Source organism: Strix uralensis, chromosome 2, assembly GCF_047716275.1.
Source record: "Strix uralensis isolate ZFMK-TIS-50842 chromosome 2, bStrUra1, whole genome shotgun sequence".
Classification (NCBI taxonomy): Eukaryota; Metazoa; Chordata; class Aves; order Strigiformes; family Strigidae; genus Strix; species Strix uralensis.
In genome coordinates, this window is record NC_133973.1 from 120,147,895 (window position 1) to 120,169,900 (window position 22,006).

General features: G+C 45.1%; 1 protein-coding gene across 1 annotated transcript in view; it reads right to left on the minus strand.

The window, feature by feature from the left end:
* The window catches only part of LOC141939751 (E3 ubiquitin-protein ligase rnf213-alpha-like), a 61,539-nt gene extending 56,103 nt beyond the window's left edge, over positions 1 to 5,436 (minus strand). The window contains exons 1-9 of the mRNA XM_074860114.1: positions 5,350 to 5,436; positions 4,441 to 4,629; positions 4,144 to 4,264; positions 2,965 to 3,047; positions 2,488 to 2,584; positions 1,715 to 1,754; positions 1,316 to 1,384; positions 1,026 to 1,202; positions 194 to 402 (exon numbers count right to left, since the gene is read on the minus strand). Of these exons, the coding sequence (XP_074716215.1) occupies positions 194 to 402; positions 1,026 to 1,202; positions 1,316 to 1,384; positions 1,715 to 1,754; positions 2,488 to 2,584; positions 2,965 to 3,047; positions 4,144 to 4,249 (781 nt within the window). The 5' untranslated portion in view covers positions 4,250 to 4,264; positions 4,441 to 4,629; positions 5,350 to 5,436. The remainder of the gene's footprint in view (positions 1 to 193; positions 403 to 1,025; positions 1,203 to 1,315; positions 1,385 to 1,714; positions 1,755 to 2,487; positions 2,585 to 2,964; positions 3,048 to 4,143; positions 4,265 to 4,440; positions 4,630 to 5,349) is intronic.
* Positions 5,437 to 22,006: the final 16,570 nt, after the last annotated feature.

Here is a 22,006-nt window from a genome sequence, read left to right on the forward strand (position 1 = left end):
ATTTGTGTTAAATAAATAGCCCATAAGCCTATATGTCAAAAATCCCCACAATAAAAATGTTTCAGTTGCAGGAAGCAGGTGCTGCCGCAGTGCAAAGCAAAACAAGGGAGAGTTTATATTTGTCTACTGCATGTAAGGATTTGTTGGTCATACTTCACCCCAGTCCTAGCTTTGAAGAAAGTACAGCACTTACCATCTGCTTTGATCTCTTCCCTGGGAATGTTTATGACTCGATGTAATTGACTCTCTATATTCTGGGAATCCATTCCATAAATATGCTCTAAATCACATAATCTCGTTTCACTGTCAATTAAGACATTAAGGATAGCATATTTATAAAAAATTGGTCCTCTCTGGAGGTCAGAAATGGGGATTCTTGCACAGCCCATGACCAGTTCTTTTCTAGAATAGAATAAAGATGAATTAGTTACTACACTGTAAGGAGCTTCCATCAGGTTCGACCCCAGATGGACTTTGGCTCTACAGATGAGTTTGTGCAGCAAGAATGAGCAATCAACATTCACATTCAAAATGCAAAGTTCAAAAAAATGCCTCTGGCCTTTATCGTGGCAAACAAAAACTTGATAATCTGACCTGAGCTTGATGGTTTATCAGACAGGAGAGAAATAAAAATAACTAGTAAGAAGCCTTGATGTGAACAACCCTGGTCTTAGCCAAAGTTTCAACTGCCTTGTAAAAAGAATGAGAAATACATCTAGAGATATTCCTGCTGAATGCTGCAACTGTAGCAGAACTGAAGGGACTCTATTCACCCCATCTTCTCTTATGCAAGGCATCTGGTGACATCTGGCAAGCTCCATAATGTTTTAGACCTTTGTGCAGATCTGGCAGAGCTGATGCAGGACCTACAGAAGTTAGACTTAACACCGTAACTCGCTTCTACAGATACCTAAATTTAGGTGTCTTTGTCTGGAGCTGAAGTCCAGGCTGGGACCCTAAAGTTTGGGTGAGCTGTATGCTTTCCAAAAACGTGACATCAACATACATTTAGGGATGACTTTTACCTTTGTTTCAGAACAGCAAATTCCTGGTATTGTCCCGGTTGCTTGTAAAAAACAACACAGAGCTTGGATGACGATTCAGAAAACCTGGATTTTTTTGACATTGCAGCAAAAAACTCCAGGGTCATTGTTTCTTCTGTTTGAAGTCTTCCATTGAACAGATATGGATTCTGCAGGCAGCTATTGAAAGGGGAAGAAATACTGTAAGGTCAACATCAAGTTCCCTTCCACCACTCTGTCACCATCTTCACCTGATTCACCTAAGGACTTCAGGGCAGCATTGAGATACTCACATACATTTCTCCAAGCCTTTGTCTGAAGCTCCTGGAAGAGGAGTATCTTCTGCATCATTTCTTCCAGTCCTGTACAAATATCCTGATTACCATAAAGCATTTGCAGTGGTCCCAGCTGCCTACATGCAAGTATCAAGCCACTGTGTGAATAACTCAGATAAAGATAGCATGCTGTAGACCAAGTGGCATTGCAAAGAGACAAACTCCTGTCCTGGAGGGTCTCTACCTGTCTCCATCTTTATCTGCTGGCAGAGGAAGGAGTTTAAGGGTGGAGTAGCATTACAGTACTAAAGATATAACTCCTCCCAAAGACAGCTCTTTTCCCAGCAAGCTCCCAGACCTCAAGCTCCTTGAGGTCTGATGGGAAATCTCACAGCATAGGTCTCTGCATCAACCAACCTGCTATCAAGTCCTAGGTTTTCTTTGCTTTCATGGTCATCTGCAAGTGAGGAGAATGCTTGGGTTAATGTGAGCAGAAGATACACCAAGTCAAGAAAAACTAGAAGACAGTTGCATACTGGGAATGGGAAAGAAGATATTGAAGCTCCTCACAGCCTGGGTATGTTCCTCTGGGTCTCTGAACCAAGAATCCCAGCTCACTTGTGTGATCGCCCACCTATTTTGCCAAGCTTCACCAGTTCTTGGTACAGCTTTCCTGGGGATAGGGACATGGAACAATCTGTGCTGTTGGGGACAAGGGTGGGGGCAGGGAATGGGCCTAAGGACAATAGTTAGCACACCTGATGCCATCACTGGCACTTGTCCTTCCCTCTGTGATCCAAAGTCACCAGCTGGTGAGCAGAGAGGCACATAGGAAGCCTTGGGGCCCATGACACTGATTGCCGGGAGCTGCAGACTAACTTGTGAGAGAACTGGGTAGAGCAAGGATTGTCTAGGAGGGGTCTCAACTAGGCCACTTTTTAGGGGTGCTCCCTTGGAAGGACAAATCCCAGGGCTGGCCCCATCTTTTGTTTCACAGGCTCACTTCTTGGGAGCCAGGAAGTGAATAAATGACGCTGCAACACAGGCAGTGAGGGAAGCAGCAGCAAGCTAACATATAGGAGAGAGCAGAAATGCCCTTCTACTCCTCAAGACTAAATACTAACCTTCTTTTTGCCTAGAGTTTCATACCCATTTCTGCTTCATCAAGACATTCCCCAGTCACACTGTACCTGAATTGGTGGACAGTTTCTCCAAGGGCTTGCTGTCATATGTAGTTGAGGGGTTGCTTCTCACCAATCCCAGGGATGAACTGGTATCACAGCCTCCCTTTGGGAATATTTCAGAAATCAGGATACACTCTTCAGAGAAGATCATGGGGGAGAAGGCTTCACAGGGAAGGACTATGAAGTCCAGCTCAGGGGATCTAATGAATGTGGTTGTATCATTCCCAACTACTTTCCTCTCTGTAAGCCCCTTTCCAGCCAGCTGTGGTTAAGATATTCTACAGCCTGCAAGCATCCACTCATTTTGCCAGCTTCTCTGTGGGACACCAAGTAGAGTGAAGCTCAGATCTTACAGGATGGTTCCCTGGATTCCCCTGAAGCTCCAGATCCTGGCTAAATGATGCTCAGAAATCATGTTACTTGACCACTCTGGACCTAGAGAAACAGGGGTCCCACCTCAATGTTTGGTCCTAGAACTTATACCTGGTATGCAAGCATTGTATCTGTCAGATGGTCTGTGCAGTGAGGTTGTTGCTTGTTGCTTTTCAGTGCTGCAGATTTCATTCCTGGTGCAAGAAAAGGCATGTATTGAGCACAGTGTCTATCATCACCATATCTTCTACAATGATGTTAAGCCCTCTCATTTTGCTCCTAATAATAAAGGAGCATCAATTGCTTTTACAATGCTCCCCTTTTCCAACAAGAATCTGCTGAAAGGTCTGAGCTGGGCCAACGGTCACAGAGCCCAGATTTCCACCCTAGTGGATGGACTCATCTGAGCCAGTTAAAAGCTGGCATATCTAATCCAAGCCAGTTATCTAGATTTAGCAGAGACAAATTAACAGTAATGCAGCGAAAGAAAATGTTATTGAATAGGATAAAAAAGAAAGAAGGGCAGGCCTTGCACCAAGTTTTATGAAGTCAGTTAGCTCTGATTCCTTCTGATGAGATTCTGTCACATTCTGCACCTTCCAAGGAAAACCACCCAGGAACAAACTTGCCTGTGTCAAAATCGTGTGGTAAGAGCAGACTGTGCCTGCCACGTGATGGTCAGCCAGCCATCCAGCCTGCTAACAGCACCATAAAAACCTGCACATCAGCACTGCTCCTCCCCATAGTTTGGGACTGGCATACAAATATAAAGGCAGGATGTGTGCCCCCACTGGGGACAAACTCTGTTACAGGGTCTTTAGTGCAAGTTGTGACACCTTCTTCTTCTATGTCTGCAGACTCCCTGATTAAATCCCTGGTGTAGGAGGTAAGAGAGTGGCTGTCACACAAGTGTGACATGCTGGTTCTTGCAGAAAGCTTGTCTTTGGGCCTAGGGAGACTGGACAGAGTTTGCCATATTTTTCTTTTTTTCTTTTTTTCTTTTTTTTTTTACCATGTGAAGCAGCCTTTTTTTTTCTGGTAGCACAGATGGGAGATCAGCTTCATATACATTTATGTACACTTCCTTATAAATAACATTCAGTTATTTTAAACACAGGATAAAATTCAACCTCCATTACAGGAGTTAGAAGTTTTCAAAAGGCAAGTACCCTTTTATACTTAGTTTTACCGGGCTTTCCCTTACTGTATAAAGCAAGAAGTTCTTAGGTTAGAATCACGGGAAGTAGGTTCGTGGCTGTTTACATCGCCTCCACCCACGTTTTCTGTTACCTCCTTTCTCACCCAGCAGAGTACTGCTGCCTTCCTGGACAGATGACGGCACAGGATGAAGCTTCTCTCTGCTTTCACTCTCTCTGTTGCTCTCTGCACTCTCCATTGCAGCAGCTCAAACCTGGACAGCCAAGGAGAAAACTTCAGCAAACAGACTTGCAGCTTCAAAGCTAAAGGTCTAAAAGAAGGGTTAAAAGATCACAAAGATCAGCCTGAGAAGCCCAGGTCTTGTCATTTTACCTCCCCCGCCCCAGCCCATGCAATGAGGAGAACCTCATTTAGTGGTTACAACCTCACCGGTTTCAAACCCCTCTTCAAGCCCTGTAGGGGTTTGTCAGCACCTCTGAGAATGCTCAGGAGCATGGAAAAATCAGGTGCTTTTTACACACTCTCCTGGAAATGTGACTTCATGGGTGCGTTTTGAGGAATTTCTATGGACTGGGACTTTACAGATGAATGCAGTTCAGCTCAGTCGAGTTCTGCTTTCTGAAAGAGAAGGAAAAAGAGCTGAAGTTTCTGTCCCAGAGTCTCTCTCTATGCACCGCTTCACCCTTTCTCTGGTCTCCTCCCTTCCTCCTCCCTGATACTGCTCTCAGCCACACTGTGCATTGCTTACCTCTCTCTCTGCAGCTTGGTCTCTAAAAGTTTAAAACCTGCTCAATCTCTTTCCCATGCTTGCAGTTATGTTTTTTCCTCCAAAATAGTAAAATTAGAAGGCAATTCAAAAGGCAATTAATTTTTCTCCTTTCCCACCAAGTATTTTTCCAGCAATGCAAGAAGGGGTGAGGGCAGCACATTTTGAACAGCCCTGTTAAACCCTCCTGCCTCTGTTTCAGGTACACAGGGAGACTGGGTGCACTATTCTGGTCTGGTCATGAATTGGGATAGGGGAAACTGAGGCAGGAACAGTGTCCCCTTGCCCTCATGCAGACAGGGAGGCTCCCTCATCTCCATGGGGTGCCCAGGCAGCCTGCAGACCAGAGGCTGGAGGTGGCAGGTCAGGGACAGCTCTGCATGGCGAGCCCCAGTGCCCAGCCGGGTAGGAGAGAGTGGGTGAAATCCCAAGAGAGAGACAAGGCTCCCTGGGGATGCTGCAGGAGAAAGCACACACAGAAACCTCCCCCCAAAGCCTCCCGCTTCCCTTGGGTTTAAAGTCTGCAAAAGCCTGAGCAAAACCCCGGTGCAGGACTCTGCGTTAGCCCCTACCTTGTGCTGTGTCTGCCTTGTGCTGTATCCTCACTGGGCTGGGCTGTCACTGCTTCTTATACCCACCCGAGTCTGACAGCTGCCATTTCTCGGAAATCATGGAAAGTGAAAGAAACAGTCAAGAGGCAGCAGCGAGCTGCCTGTTTCCTATTACCAAGTGGAGGGGGAAGTTCCTCAGCAAGAATAAAAACAGGGGTGTGAGACCTCACCCAGGGTGTGTGGCTGCCCTGCCAAGCTGTGGGGCAGCCTTGGACTTCCCTGACACAGGTGTCGTGTGGGGGTCCCTCGGCCACACGGGTCTCCCCCTGCTCCAGAAGTCCTGGAGTGCATTGGCCTCACATATCCCCCCCCCGCCCTCCCACATTCCCCTGGGATACCCAGTAATGCCACCAGTGCTTCTGCCCCACAGGTCCTTCTGTGGCCCCAGGGATCCTTACCCACAGATATTCCCCCACCCCACATGCTTATCCCTCTGTGCCCCAGCAATCCTCAGGGTGTCTCAGCCCTGCAAATACCCTTGTGCCTCCAGGGACCTGGGGGCTTTCTCTGCCTCACCCCCCTCCAGCTCTGGCTGTCCCCAGGATCATGAGGTCCCTGCCATATGTCCCATGTGGTCCTTCTACACAAGTCCCCAGATATCCCTGATGTGTTTTAGTCCCATAGATCCCCTCATGGACCAGGGTCCCTCAGCCCCTCCTTGGCCCAATGTATGCTCCAGATCCCAGCCACGACCTTCTGTCCTTGGACATGGCACCGAAAGCCAGAACTCAATGCCCCACTGCCCAGCTCAGTGGAGCATCATCATCTGAAGAACATGCCCAAGACCATCAGCAAGGCTACCATCAGGAGGGCAGTAGGCCCTGGGGCTGCTTCGGGGTGATCCTCAGGGTGCTGTGGGGAGGCCTGATCTATGGCCTCCCCAGAATGTCTTTCAAGGTCCTGACTGACAGCCCTGGACAGGCTCAGCAGGTAACCCAGCTCACCCTCACCCATGGTGGGTGACATGGTGCCTGGGATGTTCCACAGGGGATCCAGGTGTCTATTGTAATTAGACCTTTATAGCATTGTGTTTGGTCATACAAAGCTACAACTCTATGAAATCAGAAAAATTCAGCTTTGCCTCCTGCTAAAAAGACAAAAGATAATGTTTGTCTAGACCTTTCCTCCCCACCCACAGCACATGCCCCAGTCATTGTAGTACAAGGTTTACTTCTTTCTCTCTTCCATGACTCAGAAAGAGATAAAAGAAACTGTGTCAATACCTGAGAGAGAATAGCAAGTGAATTAAACAAGAGGCATTTGTAAATTCAACAGAGCGTAACAGCAGCTGGGCCTCGTCTGTCTAGGAGGAGCACCTACCCATAGAAAGCATGTTTGGAAAGCAAGAGGAAGAGCAGTGGGATGGAAGCTCAGCATAGCAATAAGACTGCTAGCTCAGACAGCTAGGGAGAGGCTGACATATAAATGAACTATGGAGATGTGCAAATAGGGCCAAGAGGACTGCAGCCCGTGGGCAAGCATTGACTGTCCAACACTTGTTCCCCATTGCATAATAACAGATATTGAGCTGTCGAACAGTTGCTGGAGAGCATCTTTCCCATTGCAGCCTTATCCAGCCCCGCTGAACAGGCAAACTGCCACAGCCCCCAGCTCAGCTTGTGCTTCTCCTCAGAGCACTGACAGGTCAGACAGGACGGTTGATCTCCATGCTGTGTGCTCCTCAGGCTTTGCACCCAGCCTGGGGGGCTTCTCTGCACTTCTGAGCTTTGTACCCACATGTAGGGTGGCTGGAGCTGGCTTCCAAGACCCACTCCTGGTCCCAGGACTCACAGATGCTCTCCAGCAGAACAACCACTGCTTCTGATACCCTCTGCCAGAATGGGATCCACTGTACCTGCCAGCCAAGGCATGTTAGAGAAAAGGCATGTCTAGGCTCTTTAGGAAAAGCACAGAGGAGCTGCCAGTCTGTCACTGAAAACAGCTTATAAAAAACAGAGTTGAAAAGCTGCCAGTGTTGACTTTTTTTTTCTATATTTGATACTTTATACAGCTGCAAGGGTGAAAAAGAAAGAATGATGAGCTTGAAGCAAAACCAGAGCATTATAATGTTCTCTGAACATATGTCTGTGTTACTCTATTGAAGCTTTTGCTTGGTTTTCCTTTCAGGGTTTACATTTTTTCTAAAGCTTCTATTTAAGTGTTATTCTTTTCCTTCTTTTCTTTTTTAAAGAAGCCAACCAACCAGTTCATCAAAAGAAGACACTGGAAAAGTAAAATGCCCCTGTAGAATTTTCAGTGTTTGAACCCCTAAATCCTTCTGAGAACCACAGAAATGATCATTAGAATACATCATTTTAAAAAAGCTCTTTGCATCAAGGGATTCTGCAAACAGAGCAGCAGATATTACAGGATATATTTTGCCTGTTTCCTTATCAAAAAGCAAAGATAAAGCCTGGTTCTGTAATATAAACTACACTACCTAGGAGAGTATTGTCTCTGTTAACTTTAAATTGACGTTTACCTTGTCACATTATTGATATTTCATCACTGTACCAAATTTTAAGAATAGGGAAATATTCCAAGTTATTGTGTTAAAATTCCTATTGCTATTCCAAGTAGCATGTATGGTAGCCTATGAGCACATCAGCTGAATGACATGACATTTTAATGTCATTTTTATTTACTCAAATCATTCTTGTCTGAGTAATCTTTTTGTGTGTGTGTATGTGGCAAGTGTCAGGTAGGAAGAGCTCTTCTGCTGGGGTATTCAAGTAGCAAAGTTAGTCCTGGTGGTGTACTAAAGTAAGTACTTACAAAAAGTCTGAGCCCATTGAGCTAAAAGAGATTATGTAGTTTGGTATCTTATCTTCTGATCTTGTTAGGAGCTGCCACTTTATCTTACCACCAAAAGCAATACCGTGGGGAATGATTTGTGTGGGAACGGATATAGATTAGCTGAATGAAATAGCACAGTTTCCTGAAATGTGGTCGTGGTAGGTGTCAGCCGTTAAAAGGTTTTCAGCTCTGCAGAAGTACAAGTAGAAGAAACTAGCTGCTTGAGAAGCCCATATCATTCGATGTAAGTGAATGAATTGTGGATATGATGATATATGCAGCAGCTAGTTCTTTACCAAGAAAAGATTAAAGTGATTTTGCTTGTTAGAAAAATATCCCTCCTGAAGACATGACATTTCTGTAAAGTTACAATGCTTGGACTTACTTAGGAGGATTGGTTTTGGGTAGCAACCAAGTGCAAGCTTTAAGCTTTAAACTAGTACTACTATAATGTCAAAAAGTGCTGAAGCTGGTATGATGTATGTGAGAGACATGGTTAACCTGTAAAATTCAGATACTGTAATGCAGAAAGAAAAACTAGATCAGGAAAGGCTTGGAAAAAATAAATGTGTAAAGGTGAAAATGTATGTGGAGAAAAAATATATATGTTTTGATACGTTTCTAAATCTTCCCCTTAGCTTGCCACTGCAATTAGCATCTGGCTTTGCCATGCCATGTTAGAAAACTAAAGAGTACTCATGTCTGTGTTCACTTCCTGTTGTGTGAACACAGGACCTTCCGAAGGAAGATTTGAGAGTTTGATAGGACAAAAATAACACACAATACCTTGTTTAAACTTCCTGTAAAGTTTACCCTCTGATCTCTTGAATAGCCCAGCTTTTCCCCACGTACCACAGATTATTCCCTGTCCCCACCAGTCAGGATTTGGGTCTCGAAAACCCAATTGTCAGGCCCCTCTTACTCCCATCAGTCTTTGAGAGGGTTGAGGAGTCATGACAGCCAACTGCTTGGTTTTCTCACCTTCCCTTCACTGTTGATGATTTCAGTCAAAGTTTCTGTGCTGGGTTTGTGTGCTAGGGTTTTCGGTAGAGGGGGAGGGAGCTATAGTGGTGGCTCCCTGTGAGAAACTTCTTGAAAGCTCCCCCGGCTCCAAGTCGGACCCACCTCTGGTCCAAGACCGAGCCAATTAGTGATGGTGGCCGTGCCTCTGTGATAACATATTTAAGAAGGGGAATCTGAGAGAGGGTTGGGATTTGTGAGGAGGCATTATGAGAAAGACACCCATGTGAATACCGAGGTCAGTGGAAGGAAGGAGGAGGAAGGGGGAGAGGTGTGCTAAAGCAGGGAGCCCCCCTGTATCCCATGGTCAAATGGCAGGGCACCCCCCCTGCCACCCATGGAGGTCACTGCAGGAGCAGACACCCACCTGTGGAGGACCTCTGGGACCCTATGGGAAGAAGCAGCCCCCGCTGTTGTAGTTCAGCACTGGGAGGACTGCAGCACACAGGTGTGACCCACACTGGAGCATCTCAAGAAGAATGCATCCCATAGGGAGGACTCATGACAGAGAAAGTTTGTGGAGGACTGTCTCCTGTGAGAGGGATGCCACATGGAGCAGGTGGAAGAATGCAGAAGAGTACTTGCCCCCATCTGCAGGAAGAAGAGATGGACTGACTGCACCCCCCATCCCCTGCCCCTGTGTGAGACACAAGAAACCAGGCCTGCAAGAAACTAAGAAAAACAGCCTGAGAAAACAAAAGTTGAGGCTGATCGAAGAAATGCCTCAAACACTCGCAAGACAAAACTATGAGTCACAGGGTGGATAGTGTGGAGGTCAAAGCTGATAAGGCTGCCCGAATAACACAAGATGCAGCTGGAGGAGGGAGCCCTGTGGAGACAGGACAGCTCTGCTCTGGTGCACCTGGACAAATTTCAAGGGCCATCTGTCCAGTGAATGACCTTTGCTTCATTATCCACGAAATGCATACTAAAGTTAACACCCCTCAATATGCTAACGAAGGCAAACATGATCATGCTAATTACATCATCCCATGAAACACCTTACCCCTCCCCGTATATGGGATACGTAGGTATGTGGGTTGACCTAGGGGACAGACACAAGGAAAGTGTGTATAAATCAAGGGGGGGAAAAGAAAGGAGGGGGGGCCTGGAGAGTGCAGTGAAGCAAAGAAAACAGATGCAAGTGAAGAAGACGGCTGCCTCCTGGAACCTCGCTGGCGGGATCAGCACAGAAACACAGACCGGTGATCTGTATTTCCCTATTCCCTGTATCTCCCTCTTTTCCTTTTTCCATTAAGAAATGCAAGGCATATTGTATTGCTTGCCACAACTTGCTATATACGTAGCTAATTATCATGTGTTCAATTAGTACATTGTGGGTAGTTAATAAATGCTTGGACTTGGATACTTGTTGTCTACTCCATTGGGGATTTGTGAATCTGAGTCACTTGTCTCCCTCATCTGAGCGAGACGTGACACCCTGCACTACTGGGAAAGGAGGTAGAGATATCGGGAGCAAAACTGAGCCTGGGAAGAAGGGAGAGGTGGGTGGAGGTGTTTTTAAGATATGGTAACACTTCTCACAGTCCCATTCTAAGTGGTGTTGTTGTTAGAGTTTTGAATTAAAGTGATGTTCGTTTTATTCCCCTAACAATTCTGTCTTTTGCCTGTGACCATAATGGGTGAGGCACCCCTCCCTGTTCTTATATCAATTCCCGAGCCTTTTGCTTCATTTTCTCCTTCCCAGCACTGGGTGGGGAGAGGTGACTGAATGGGTGTGTGGTGCTCAGTTGCCCTCTGGGCTCAAACCACGACAGTTTCATACCCAAATATCATTGAGAACCTGGTCCCAAATACCCAGATACCTCTTAAAAATGAGCTTTTGAAACTGGTGTTCAAAACATTGAAACATATGGCAGGATAACCCTTCATTTTCCTCATAAAAAATCAAATCCTTCTTGATTCGATATAAATGTAGACTTCAAAATCATTGTGCTTTAAATCATGAGTTTGCACTTCTGGAAAATTTGATGTTCCTTTTTTTCTCCCTGAGGTTGTTGATTTTGTTCCTTCCCCTCCCAGCTTTTCTTTTCTTATTTTATTTTATCTCTTATTATTTCAGAGAGCCTTAGTCCTGTTGCATTTTCTGGGGAGTAAATATTCTGGTCTAGTAACGCTGCCTAATGTCTGTACCAAAGCTTAAGCAAACTCAACCATTGGCATCTAAGATGTATGAGGCTCCTGATCTAGGGACTATTTTCATCACGGTGCTGCTTTCACAATCATTTTACTAAACCATTAGGTGAGAGAAAGAATCATTAGGAATGACTCTCAGGAATCTGGCAAAAGCCCCACCCTAAAACATTTTGCAAGGCACATTTTTTTAAAATAAAAGGAAATCCTGCCATGGCAATACTGTGATTAAAATGCCATGAAAAGACTTTAATAAACATCAGAGACATTATAGGTATCTCTTGCCTTAATGACAGCTGATTAATTATATGGCGTTTATGCTGAATGTTATTTGGACAAATTAGAAATTCTGCCTCAGGCCATCAGACACTTGTAGTCCTGGTGCTGCACAAAACAAACATGTGCTAAACAATAACCGGATCTGATTCAAAATGCTGAAAGAAAGTCAAAGCAACTGCAGTTGCTTGGTCTGTAAATCGTCTCAGGGGCTTCATCTGCAGGAGGAAATTACAGGTTTGCAATTGCCCCATAGCACAGCTGTACCAGTATGTTGTATGAGAGTTACGCGGTAGACATAGAGGCTACATTCTAATTCTAGAGTCTCTTGCCTCCTTTGGGTAAGGTTAGATCACAGAGATAAACATTCCTGCATCTTGTTTGTGGCAGCTTGCTTTTGAGAGACTGACAGCACATGCAGATAATGCAGTAGTGCATACATTCATGTGCACTAAGGCACCTCTCAAGCATTACAAGAGCTCAGAGAGACTGCGGCACTGTTTCTGAAAGATCTTGTGCAGGCTGTGCTATGCAATTTTCATAGCTTGTTCCAAAGCTTATTTAATTGTCAGTATTTTCTCTCTTAACTCTTCACAGACATTGTGCTTTACAACACTACTTAAAGTTTTGCAAAACATTCAGAATGAAATCAGCAAAATTCATATGTCAAATTTGGGATTAATCTGATAAATTGTGGGTGCAATTTATTTGTTTGCACATACAGAGACCAAGAGCTATGCTTGGTCTATAGCTATGTAGATTTTTCCTCACTCCCATAAAACTTACAGAAGTCTCAATTTCTAATTCTGCAAACAATTTTTTAGCCCTGTGAATATCAACAGAAGTTCTTGTGTTTTCTTACCATGCAGTTATAATGAGCAATAGCCTTTAATCTTACTTTCAGTGGGCAGAATTCAAACTGTAGTTCTGTTCTCCCAAGTGTTTTAGCAAAGGTTATTGTCTTAGTGTGGCATGCTCCCCTGGCTGCATCTCATTCAAACTGATCTCCTTCTACGACAGGGCAACCCATTTATTGAATGAAGGAAAGGCTGTGGATGTAGTTTACCTTGACTTTAGTAAGGCCTTTGACACCATTTCCCACAGCATTCTCCTGGCGAAACTGGCTGCCTGAGGCTTGGATGGGCACACGCTTCGCTGGGTAAAAAACTGGCTGGATGGCCGGGCCCAAAGAGTTGGGGTGAATGGAGTTAAATCCAGTTGGAGGCCGGTCACAAGTGGTGTCCCCCAGGGCTCGGTTTTGGGGCCACTCCTGTTTAACATCTTCATTGATGATCTAGATGAGGGGATCGAGGGCACCCTCAGTAAGTTTGCAGATGACACCAAGTTGGGTGGGAGTGTTGATCTGCTCAAGGGTAGGGAGGCTCTGCAGAGAGATCTGGACAGGCTGGAGCAATGGGCTAAGGCCAACTGTAGGAGTTTCAATAAGGCCAAATGCCGGGTGCTGCACTTGGGCCACAACAACCCCCAGCAGCGCTACAGGCTTGGGGAGGAGTGGCTGGAGAGCTGCCAGTCAGAGAGGGACCTGGGGGTGTTGATTGACAGCCGGCTGAACATGAGCCAGCAGTGTGCCCAGGTGGCCAAGAAGGCCAATGGCATCCTGGCTTGTATCAGCAATAGCGTGGCCAGCAGGGACAGGGAAGTGATCTTTCCCCTGTACTCGGCACTGGTGAGGCTGCACCTCGATTACTGTGTTCAGTTTTGGGCCCCTCACTACAAAAAGGACATTGAATTACTCGAGCGTGTCCAGAGAAGGGCAACGAAGCTGGTGCAGGGTCTGGAGCACATGTCGTACGAGGAGCGGCTGAGGGAACTGGGGTTGTTTAGTCTGGAGAAGAGGAGGCTGAGGGGAGACCTCATCGCCCTCTACAACTACCTGAAAGGAGGTTGCAGAGAGCTGGGGATGAGCCTCTTTAACCAAGTAATAAGCGATAGAACAAGAGGGAATGGCCTCAAGTTGTGCCAGGGAAGGTTTAGACTAGATATTAGGAAGCATTTCTTTACAGAACGGGTTGTTAGGCGTTGGAATGGGCTGCCCAGGGAGGTGGTGGAGTCCCCATCCCTGGAGGTGTTTAAGAGTCGGGTCGACTTAGCGCTGAGCGATATGGTGTAGTTGGGATCTGTCAGTGCTAGGTTAATGGTTGGACTAGATGATCTTCAAGGTCCTTTCCAACCTAGATGATTCTGATTCTGTGCTTCACCAGTAATCTTTCTTTCTTAAGAAAGAGAAATAAGCTCTTAACTCTTTCATGTAACTAAAGTCTCTGTTAAATCATTTTGGCATATTAAGAATAGATCAGGAGAACAGTGAAACTCTTTTCCCCTCTATTATAACTTGAATTACTCTATCTCTGCACTTACCATTGACCAGTGGTCCTTTTCCTTCCCTTAGAGCATTTTCAGTGTAGTCTCTGTGTGATGATATTTTTCTGATGACAAAAAGCAATACCTTTTCAAAGAGCAGGTCACTTTGAGGACACACGGGCTGTGTTTATGTTATTATACTTGGGCACATTTTCCTTTTGTCATTGGTATTTACAGCACAGTTAATATTTCTCCATGTTCAATCTTACTTGACTGCCTAGATCTACACCCCTGGCACCACTTTTCTCTGAAGAAGAGAGCAAGTGGTTACTGCAGGTGCTGCCCAGCTCAGGTCCTTCCAGATGGTGTAAATCAGAGCTACGCAGCTAGTCCATAGGTAGCTCAGGACCTGCTCACCTTGTTTGTAGTCATGCTCACATAAAAATAACAGATCTGACTCTTGCTTGATGTTGCACTTTCTGTAGTTTAATAGAGATTCCCCCAGGCAGCAAATCGCCAGCTCACCAGATAGCATCACTTCTACCATGACTGGGCAGGTGACATGACTTACCCTGCTATGGCAGCCTCTCAGCCCAGGGTGACCTTCTCCTGAGAGGCATAAAATGCTCCTGATCCTGACCCATTCAGGGTCAGCTAGGCCTCTAGTGCCATTGGGTAAATAATGGCACATCCCCTTTAGTGGTTTTCACCCAACAGTTTCAGACTGGGCAAGTGGAACATTTTATTAATGTTCAGTGAATTTTTCTACAGGGAGGTTTTAGCCTGCACAGATAGCGCTATCTCCCTCCTGCAGGTTACCAAGAACAAGAGAGCACTTGCTAATAAAGGACAGCAAACAACTTATCAGTTACGCAGTAAGGACCGAGGCTTTCCTCATATGAAGGCTTCAGAAGTTTCATACAGGCACCTTATTTAAATGTCATCAGCGCTTCTGTGAGCACTGCTGAAAACAATTCTTCTGTCTGTGCCTCGGTCTGACATCCAGTCACAGGACAGCAGGGTAAGAACCTCTGTCACAAGCAACCACTACAGTCTAGCACACCCTTCTTTTGTGCCTGTGATACCTGATCACCTCAATTAATTTAATTTGTCTCTCTGAAGGTTATTTGTCACTTAGTGCAAGTTATCCTCAGGTGCATTGCAGGTGTACTCGTGTAATTTGCTGTTAATTACTTGTTTACTTATATATTGCTAATAAAGGGAAAGGAGGGGAATCCAATTTAGGTACCTAAATAAAAGCCAGGTGTTTGGCCATGTTTACCCTCTCTAACTTGTTTTCACAGCTATAGAGTCATTAAAGGCTTTGGCTGTTGCTACCATAAGCTGTTTACTAAACCGCAGATGTTTAAAAAGATAGTAAAAAAAAGTGCTGAGCACCCCTGTTGTGCTGAGTTTAGCTGGGAGTTAAATTTCTTCATAGTAACTTGTATGGTACTATGTTTTGGGTTTGTGATGAAAACAGTGTTGATAACATAGGAATGTTTTAGCTATGGCTGAGGCATACTTACACAACACCTAAGCATTTTCTTCTTGGCACACTGCCCTACCAGGGAGGAGGCTGAGGGTGCACAAGGAGTTGGGAGAGGATGCAGCTGGGACAGCTGAAACTGGCTGACTAAAGGGATATTCCATACCATATGATGTCATGCTCAGCGATGAAAGCTGCGGGAAGAAGAAGGAAGGGAAGGGGGGGATGGCTGGTTGGTTGGTTGGATGTTTGTCTTCCCAAGTAACCGTTATGTGTGATGGAGCCCTGCTTTCCTGGAGATGGCTGAACAACTGCCTGCCGATGGGAAGTAGTGAATGAATCCCTTTCTTTGCTTTGCTTGCATGTGGGGCTTTTGCTTTATCTATTAAAATGCCTTTATCTCAACCTCCATGTTTTCTCACTTTTACACTTCTGATTCTCTCCCCCATCTCCATCTGGGGGGAGTGAACGAGCAGCTGTGTGGTACTGAGCTACCTACTGGGGTTAAACCACAACACCTGGACAGTTAGCTTGGACAGCATGGTTCCCCGGTTCCCCTTTTTCCTCAGATTTTCATTAAGGCTTCACCCTGTCAAAAGAATTGTTTGTTGCTGAAGTCAACAGAGAGAGATGAAGTAGCCAGCCACAATAATTGTTTTATTCTAAATACTCAGAGATACCAATCTACTGTTGGCTCAGCACACTGAATGTTCAGGACTGATTGCTGATCTGGTCTCTGCACGTTTATGGACATAAAGAAACTGGAATCCCTGTCTATATAGCTGTCAACAAACCTCTGAGTCTAATGTGCAATCACTTTAGCTTTTAGCAGCACAGATGGATGTAGAGCTGGTGACTACTGCCAAACACCCAAGCAAAATTGCAGACTCTGCTGGAGGATGACTGGAAGATGTAAATGATCATATAGCAGCATCTGCTGCCATGTTGCAGGCTCTTGTGTGGCCCATGCAGACCCACAGTGACATGGAGCTTTCTATAAAGCTGTAGATTTTCTGGACTGTGGTTGTACCGTAACACACAGCAGGGAAATAATTGTTCCATGCATTGGATTGACATGGAGCAGCAGACAAGAACTGTGCCAGACAGTAGGTTAAGATCAGCAATGAATGGTTCACAGCTGAAGCTTGTACCGTTTCAACCAACACAGGCTGGCAAGTAGTAGCTTCTTTAGCATTATTATTAATGTTAGCCTTCCCGAGTGCATCCATCAAGGTGTGTGACTGTGTGGCCAACATCACCATCTCCGGGCAGGGGGTAAGTGTTCAGCCAAACTTTTCTTAAGTGCTGGGCAGGAGACTGACTTCAGTAGTACTTGATTCCTGAGGTATTTGCTTCAGTCAAGGTGACTGTGGTGACTTCAAAATCTGTTCTGAAATGGCTTAAAACCAGCACTTGACCTACGCAAAAATACGCTAGTCTGGACAATATCTTTAGGGCTCTAAATGTATTCAGATTTATTTTTTTTAAACTAAAAAAACTCTCCAGAACATCAAAATATATGTAAAGCTGTTTCTTACAAGTGCATCAGGTTAGCTCAGCAAATATTTTCCTCTAGAACTCCTCTTCCATGTGTCAAAAGGGAATAGAGACCTCTGTAGCTGTTAGAAACTGAGAAAAAAGATCAATGCTTTGAATATCCTACTTTTCTACAACATTTCCATAGTCTGTAGTGGTTTTGCTTTAATATTTGTTCCCTGGCACTTTGTAATCTTAGGTTTATTCCATTAAAGGCCATGCCTTTCTCTTCTTAGAGGGAGCTACTGCTGTTTGGCCATTGTTTTTTGATGAGATTTATTCAGGCAGTCAGTGACCTTTCCTATACCCCCCTATTGATTGTCTGGAATGTCTTGGCCTGACAAGGTGAAAACAGTTACAGTGTTTTATTATTTCTAGTACTTCTTTATTTACCTGGTTATGCAAGACACAGACTGGCTGGCTGATTGATTTATTGCAGCTTTGTACTGCTGCCGGCATCCTTCTGGGCAACAGGACTGGAAAAGGACTTTCTACAGCTGAGTTTATGCCAGTGTCCATGTATTAACAAACTGCATGTAAGGCATTTCAGTCAGAACCATCCCTTGTAACGCATGGCTGTCCATTTGCCCAGGGTTTGTGACTGCAAATCTAGGCTTATACATGCTGTCAGACTGCCAGCTGGCAGTGCAGCAATTTACTGCTGAGATAGGCTTGTGTCAAAAGCAGTATAAATGAAAAAGCGAAAATATATTGTAAAACATAGTAAAAGAGCCACTCTACTTCTGTCACCACTACATAACAACCTCTGAAAGAATGAAGCGGACATGGGACAAAAGAATGTCTTCCTCCAGCAATGCTTGTTTCTGGGATTATTCTGTGAAGTGCTAGGAAAGAGATCTCAGGTAACTGGACAGAGTGGGTATCTATGGCCAGTGTGTGACTGCAAAGTGTGAATGAATGGGGGAGACCTTATGTTGACCTGGCAATCCAAGAATAAACCAGTTACAATGATCCAGAAGCCACAACATGGTTTTTCACCTCTGCAGCTAACTTGGGACAGCTGATCCATATGAGCAGCATGAATTCTTTGACAAGAGGTGAGTGAAGGTGAGTTCTGGCCTGTCACAGGGCAATAGGCCTGTCAAAAGCTGTTGTACAGCATGGTCTGCCGCAGTCTCTGGCGTTCAGGAGCAGATGATGGCCACTGGAAGAGCAGAGACCCATATGGAACAAAGGAAAACGAGGGGGAGGAATAGTTAGATTTGGAATCTGGGGAGTGAACTCAATGCTCCTCTCATAGGTCAGATGTCTGTTCTCATACTTTTAGGCAAGAAGTTATCAACTGATCACTCAAGAAAGAATAAACTTTCTTCTAGTGACTCAGTCACCATGATACTCTGAAACATATGTGCGTGCACCAACCCACATCTCTTATCTGTCTCATGTGAATAAACACTAATGATGCGAAGCTCTGGATGGTTTGTGTGTCAGTACCGTGTTACTTCTCTTGGCTGAAACTGCATATAAGGGTAATGAATCACAGTGGGGTAACACTGCATCTGGAATCACTGATCCCCAAAATCTTTCTTAAAGAGATAGAGGATACCATCCCCTTAATGGTTGTAACCAGCAGCCTTGAAATACTCAAAGGAAAAGTTTTCTCTGCCTCTTAGCACTAATCAGGAAAAGAGAAGAACACCTCAAAGGAAGAATTATATCCTACTGGAGATGCTTAGTTCTGTCAGAGAAAGTCGAACACATGGTGTCTGTGGAAGAAGCTGGTTTACGATCACAGTTCAACCAGTGAAATCCAAGCAAGGACAACCCAAATACAGGACTTCTGAAAAAATGGAGAAGAAACCTACTGGTATGATTTTGTGGGTCCAGGTAAAGTTACGGCTTCTTGATCAAAAGGTCTGTATTTAGGAAGAGGCCTAAGGTGGAGCTAAGGGTGCAAACTGTTTAGCAAAGTCAGTGACAAGTGGACAATCTGTATCCAGAAGACCTGGAAATGCAGCAAAATGTTCAGGTGGAGAAGAGGGAGCTTCTGTCTGGACAAGTGAACACAGTGGATGGCTCCATCTGTCAGAACTGAGGAAGTAATATGGAAGAACTAAGAAAAAGGGGATGAGGACGTCTTCAGAAGGTAGGAATGATAGCCTTTAATATTAGAACCACTCTAATTCAGAGCTGCAGTTCCACTGAGTTTCAGAAGAATCTCCACCTTCGCTACTGCTTAGGTATTTCAGCAGCTTTGGTTTCCAGTACTGGTGACAGTGCACTTGGCTCCTTTCTCTGATGGATGAAATGAAGAGGGGTTGCACCAAAATCAGACAAAGTACCACTGGGAAGGGACAGTCTTCCACTGCTCTCTTTGACACTTCTTCCCTAAGACATCTGTGTACTCATCCTTGTAAGAGTGGCTTTACAGCTGTCTTTCAAGGTCAGAACAACAACGAGGCATGAAATGCTTCACTTTCTTGTTGGATATAAATCTGAAGCCCAACTAACTTCCCAGGCTCAACACCATCTGAGAGGCATGTCACATGGGAGCAGCTCAGTTCAATTCAGAGAGAAGCGGATTAGCATAGCAACCTGTACAATGCTGGCAACATCAGAAAGGAGACAAACCCCTCAGGTATCTACCAAAAATAGATATAATCCATCTAAGATAGGAATAGGTGTTGTGCTGGGGCAGGTTCATGTTTAGGGGGCACTGGTCCATTTTGGACCATTGTCAGTATCATCCACACCTGATTCAGTGACAAGTTGCAGGTTATCACTAGGCCATATTTCTCTTTTATTACGGACATGCTCTTTTTTTTTTTCATAGCCTGACTTAGACCCTACCAGTTTTTGTATAAAGAGGTCATAACATTGTCACGTCCCGCTCAGATGAGGGAGACAAGTGACTCAGATTCGCAAATCCCCAACAGAGTGGACAACGGTGAGACAAGTCTCAAAGTCCAAACATTTATTAACTACCCACAATGTACTAATTGAACACACGATAATTAGCTACGTATATAGCAAGTTGTGGCAAGCAATACAATATGCCTTGCATTTCTTAATGGAAAAAGGAAAAGAGGGAACAGGGAAATACAGATCAGTCTGGGTTTCTGTGTCGATCCCACCAGCAAGGGTTCCAGGAGGCAGCCGTCTTCTTTGTTTGCATCCGTCTTTTTCGCTTCACTGCACTCTCCAGGCCCCCCCTCCTTTCTTTTCCCCCCCTTGATTTATACACACTTTCCTTGTGTCTGTCCCCTAGGTCAACCCACATACCTATGTATCCCATGTACGGAGAGGGGTAAGGTGTTTCATGGGATGATGTAATTAGCATGATCATGTTAGCCCTCATTAGCATATTGAGGGGTGTTAACTTTAGTATGCATTTCGTGGATAATGAAGCAAAGGTCATTCACTGGACAGATGGCCCTTGAAATTTGTCCAGGTGCACCAGAGCAGAGCTGTTCTGTCTCCACAGGGCTCCCTCCTCCAGCTGCATCTTGTGTTATTCGGGCAGCCTTATCAGCTTTGACCTCCACACTATCCACCCTGTGACTCATAGTTTTGTCTTGCGAGTGTTTGAGGCATTTCTTCGATCAGCCTCAACTTTTGTTTTCTCAGGCTGTTTTTCTTAGTTTCTTGCAGGCCTGGTTTCTTGTGCTCACAAACATATTTTTCACACCATTTTTTTTAATCCAGTATTTGTACTATTACATTTCATATCTGCAGCCCCACACTTCCCCTGCTCAGTGAACTGAATGCCCACCAAAAAGTGAAATATGCTACTTGCACTTCTAAAAGAATGAAGCTAGGACTCTCACTCTGCATCGCCAAGGTGATGCTCTCCATTTTCCTTCAACCTGAATCTGTAACACTGCATGCACTGCAGGTCATGGAAGTATTCACAGAGTTAGGCCAGGCTGGATTTCAGGATAAGTCACCAAAATGAGCCTGACATATACCAGAAGTCCTGAGCATATTTCCTGTGGGCTTCTGAACTTTTAGCCTTTCCTGTCAATATGGGTCCTAAAGTCTGTTCAACACCTATGAGAACAGCAGCTGGTGTCCCCAACATTCTCCTCACACTTAGGAAAGTCTCAGAAAAAGGATGAGCCTTTTGATGAAGAGATGTAGGTAGAAGTAGGATGGAAAATACTTATGCTTAAAGACATCTCTGGCCGACACATGGGAAACGTGGTCACTAAAGAGTATGTATAAAGACACGATGTCCTTTTAAAAGATTTTAGCCCATCTGAAAGGGACATCAGTTACTGGGAATAGGACCTACCGTTAATTTTTTGGCCATGTATGGACTCTTAATACCTCATAGGTTCTGCCTGAGATGCCCAGTTCCTTCCTTCCTCACCATGTTGCCTGCATCTCTCACACTGGAAGCATGACAGGACAGCCTCTTCCTCATTGCTGGGCACAGTAGGTCACAGTGTGATGAGCCCATCAGCTACGTGGAAATGGGAAGACTTAGGGAGAGAGGCCAAAGTGCTCAGTCAAGGACTGTGCCTGGTGCCAGGGAACTGCACACAGGGGGCCCCTATGATGAGGCATCCTCAACATAAAGACCTTCACCTAAGACATGGGACCAAGCACACGTGTGAATGCATCACATGTCACTACATTTCTGGGTGTAGTGGATGTGCTCCAGCCAGGCATGCCAATGCATAAAGTTTCACACTAAGAAGAGAATAACTTGAGAGATCTCCAGTTGCTGTAGATATTAATATACCTAGATGACAACCCATTTGCATTTTCATGTCAATTGATCTCAATCAGCATCTGAAATTCAAAAAACCCCTCATCTCCTGATTCTTCCCTGCACTTCGGTCTTCAGACAGTGCATGGTCACAAGTCTGGCAGTGTGGTTATGGCTGCAGAATACGAGCCAGAGGTATCTCTCGCCTGTGACTTCTCAAGCGTGTGCCTTTTCAGTGCCACTTCCAGTCTTTCAACACTGGGTGGCACCAACAATATAAAGAATCAGGACCACGTCTCTAGCCTTCCCTTGTTCAAAGAGAGTTGTGATCCCGGCAGAGGTGAGGTGCT